At 39.5% G+C, this 4,315-nt stretch overlaps 1 protein-coding gene across 1 annotated transcript; it reads left to right on the forward strand.

Moving 5' to 3' along the window:
• Positions 1–719: 719 nt before the first annotated feature.
• Positions 720–4,315, forward strand: LOC103996605 (COBRA-like protein 1). Its single transcript, XM_009417542.3, has 6 exons — positions 720–1,051; positions 1,979–2,058; positions 2,276–2,732; positions 2,956–3,115; positions 3,201–3,478; positions 3,746–4,315. Exons 1-6 carry the CDS (start codon positions 934–936, stop codon positions 4,027–4,029), a joined length of 1,377 nt encoding a protein of 458 aa, XP_009415817.1. The 5' UTR covers positions 720–933; the 3' UTR covers positions 4,030–4,315.

Genomic DNA, 4,315 nt, shown 5'->3' on the forward strand with positions numbered 1-4,315 from the left:
CTTCTATTTATTCCTGTGTCTTTATTTACTTAGCAACACAAACAATTAAAGATGCAAGAACGAATAGATCCATCGATTATTACAAAATATAATCAAATTAGTGTATATGAGTGCTAAAATATACATATATATATATATATTCTTTTATTGGGAAAAATGCATACAATAGTAGACTTGCTAGTTGTTGGATTGCCCAAATCAAGAGACCCAGTTTGGTGGGAGTGGTCATAGAGAAAGATGAGACAAATGCATGAAGTCTATGGGGTGATTGGAACAGGGGACCAACCAATGATAGAGATGGCTTATCAAAGCAATAATCAAATAGAAATGATCACCATCTACAAAGCAATCTTCCACCGACACATGATCGATGCATAATTGTCAACATAAATAAACGTGTTTGTCTCCTTGGAATAAAATGATTGCCATTTGTTACTTGTCCCCATCCTTTTGATGTGGAATGACCAGTCTTGAGACATGGAAATAATATTTATGTTTTGCAAATCATAAATTCAATTGCTATTTGCAAGCATTAATCTGCGCAATAAACAAAACGAAATCCACAAATTATTAGTGTATTTGGTGAAGTTGGGACATCAAATTGATTATTAAAACTACACTGTTGTTTGGTAACATTCTGTGCCTTGGAAATGTGAAAAATGTGAGTCAAAGGACTACTTGGGTGATGAATGAATGACTTGAGATGCTACATTTTTATTAGATCACATGGCTTGGAGCGTTGGATTTTGTGTCAGTGTTGCATAGTCGATGATACCTCATCTTGAAGCTTCTTAACTCTCTCTCTCGCTCGCTCTCTCTCTCTCTCTCTCCTCTCAGAGACAAATAGGAAGGGGTGGCGGTTTACTTGTTCAGCTCTGCCGTCTCCATTGCTTCAGTGGTGCAGATCTAAGACGTTTCCCCCCACGACCAGCAATGGGGACGGATCTGAGCTCCTCCACATTCGCCGTCACCGGATCCATGGGAAAGCTCGCGACTTTCGCCCTCTCCTTCCTGTTCGTTCTAGTCTTGTCCTCTCTGATTCCATCCACAGGTCAGTTCTTGGTCCTTCTGTCGTTAGAAAGTGCTCCACTCTTCTCAAGATTTGATCATTTAGAGTCGAAACTAAATATCCCGGCTCAATTTTCCCCGACGGGTTTCATCGGAGACTGAGCTATGTCAATCTTGATCGTAGAAATTTGGGAAAGGAGATGACTTTGGCCGTAGAAATTGCTCGATTCTTCTCAAGATTTGATCTTTTGGACTCAAAACCTAATTTTTTTCGACCCAGTGTTGGAATTTTTTCCGCGGAATGTAATCTCAGATGATATTGATGGTAAAGTTTTTGGCAAATGAGAGAATTTTTCCTTTTTGGACTGTGTCCATTTCTTTTATTCTTAATTTAAATATCTTTCGTATGGAACTTGGAATCTTGGCATTTGCTTTCTATTTTTGGGGTATTGCTGGTTTTCCTTCACGAAAAAAATGATCCATGACTTGCTTACAAAGTTTGAGTTACGTGTGAAGTTGCTGTTGTAGCAGCAGCTAGTTCAGTATTTGAGGGTTTGAAAACCTGCAGAAAGAGAAACATGTCAAAATCTCTAATTTATGCAGCAATCAAAATGATCAAAGCTTTTTTTTTCATCACCGAAAAAAGCTTGAGAACAATGCTGTTTAAGAACCAATATGTTACTACATAGGGAAGAAATCCAATCAAGAGGTCCAATTTGGGGTGTTCATTGCACAATTTATTCAAGAATTACTTCTGGGAATCTTGGAGGAATGGTTTGAATGGGGGATTGGAATTTTTATTTTCCAATAAAGCAAAGACTATTCCCTTGATGTTAAAGGATGTTCAGATTTGTATCAGGGATTTTTTTTCTTCGGTGTTCTGTTGAGTAGATCCAAGAAACTTCTTAGCTAAATTGTTTTTTTCTGTCGCGTTCTTTTCTGATTCATGCTTTAATTGTTTTGATTACAGAAGCTTATGATTCGTTGGACCCCAATGGAAATATAACAATCAAATGGGACATAATGCAGTGGACACCGGATGGTTATGTTGTAAGTACAAAAGAGAGACACTGCTGAAAGCATGTGACGCTCGCATGGGCAATCCTTTGCATTTTGCTTCGCCATGTATAAATTCTCATAGTAACTGATTGAAGAGACAACTCAAATTCTTGCCTTCTTTAGATCATCCTTGCATAAACTTCTGTCAGTTTATATAGCAAGTGAATTTTGCATCTACAATCAAAATATTGATATGAATCATTTTCAGGCGGTCGTTACGATATTCAATTTCCAGCAATATCGTCACATTCAAGCACCCGGATGGATTCTTGGGTGGACCTGGGCAAAGAAGGAGGTCATCTGGTCAATGGTAGGAGCCCAGACCACAGAGCAGGGTGATTGCTCAAGATTCAAGGGGAACACTCCACATTGCTGTAAGAAAGATCCGACAGTTGTTGATCTACTTCCTGGAACACCATATAACCAGCAAATCGCCAATTGTTGCAAAGGAGGGGTGATTAATTCATGGGTGCAAGATCCAGCCAATGCTGCAAGTTCATTCCAGGTCAGTGTTGGTGCAGCGGGGACCACCAACAAGACTGTCCGTGTGCCCAAGAACTTTACCCTGAGGGCACCAGGACCTGGATATACATGTGGAATAGCCAAGATTGTGAAGCCTACTAAATTTGTTACACAAGATGGAAGGAGAACAACTCAAGCTCTTAGTAAGTCATCAAAGAAAAATTGCGAAAAGCTAGTAGTTTGATATTTTAAATAGGATAAGCTTCCAGGTAGTGGATTCGGCTCTTTAGTTCTTTTGCACAATGAAATACCAATCAAGTAATGTAGGATAGCCACTTCGCCTAGCTAGTCAATTCTGCTTTTTCGAAACTCAAGAAATGACAGTCCTTATAGTCGGCTAACATTTTCTTCGATACTTAATCGCAGTGACATGGAATGTTACATGTACATATTCCCAATTTCTCGCTCAGAAGACTCCTACTTGCTGTGTATCCCTTTCATCCTTCTACAATGACACAATTGTTAACTGTCCGACGTGCACATGTGGTTGTCAAAATAATGCAACTCAACCAGGAAGCTGCGTGGAGTGAGTTCAAATGCCAACCTCTTTAATTCTCTCACTATGAAAATTTTAGCTGATATATTGATGATGTTACTGTTTACTATGCCAGAGGAGATTCGCCTTATTTAGCCTCTGTCATCAACGGTCCTGGCAAAAACAGCTTCACACCATTGGTCCAGTGCACATCACATATGTGCCCAGTAAGGGTCCATTGGCATGTCAAACTAAACTACAAGGAGTACTGGCGTGTGAAGATTGCAATAACAAATTTCAACTACCGGATGAATTATACACAGTGGAACCTTGTTATCCAGCATCCGAACTTAGACAATCTTACTCAACTTTTTAGTTTCAATTACAAGTCATTGACGCCGTACGGAGGCATAAGTAAGTTTCTTTTCATTCATTTCTATTTTTCCTCAAGTTCATTCTTTGACATTTTCTCTCACTATGGAAATGTGGGCGGGGGAATACGGTAATCTGGTAATCTGTATATCCTGTGAGATTTCATCATGGTGGTGGTAACTGATCTAATTTCACAAGAACTCATGGTGCTTTTGGTGTGTCTGTTGGTCTGAAATCTATATGGTTTAGCATACATTTTGCTTAATGCTTCTTTCTATAACTAAAATCTTACTGGCTTTGGTCTGACAGATGATACTGCAATGCTATGGGGTGTCAAGTACTATAATGACTTCCTCATGGAAGCCGGACCTTATGGAAATGTGCAGTCGGAACTTCTATTCCGGAAGGACCCATCAACTTTTACCTTCGAGAAGGGGTGGGCCTTTCCACGGCGCGTATACTTCAATGGTGACAACTGTGTCATGCCTCCCCCAGATTCGTATCCATGGTTACCGAATGCCGCCACGCGGTTGACAAGCACCATGATGATGGCCCTTTTTGCTGCTTTGGCTTGGTTGCTAATTTATGTCTAGAAAGGACTCGAGGTTCGTTTGAAACTTTTAATTTCGATAGAAACACAAACTGCTCTGCTTCTGGAAATCGATTTGGATTCTGGATAAAAAGAGGATTCAGGTCTCTCCGCACCAAAGCCATCATAATGTAAATTTATACTATAAATCCACAACTTGGCAAGGTTTTGAGTTTAGATTCTTGTAATTTATGTGGTCTATGTCAGCATGTTATATGTAGAAGATTGGAGACCCATGATAATTTATATTTGTGAAAGTACATAAGCAGGCAACTTGTTTGATGTTGAAA

The sequence above is a fragment of the Musa acuminata genome, chromosome BXJ1-1 (genome assembly GCF_036884655.1).
Source record: "Musa acuminata AAA Group cultivar baxijiao chromosome BXJ1-1, Cavendish_Baxijiao_AAA, whole genome shotgun sequence".
Taxonomy (NCBI): Eukaryota; Viridiplantae; Streptophyta; class Magnoliopsida; order Zingiberales; family Musaceae; genus Musa; species Musa acuminata.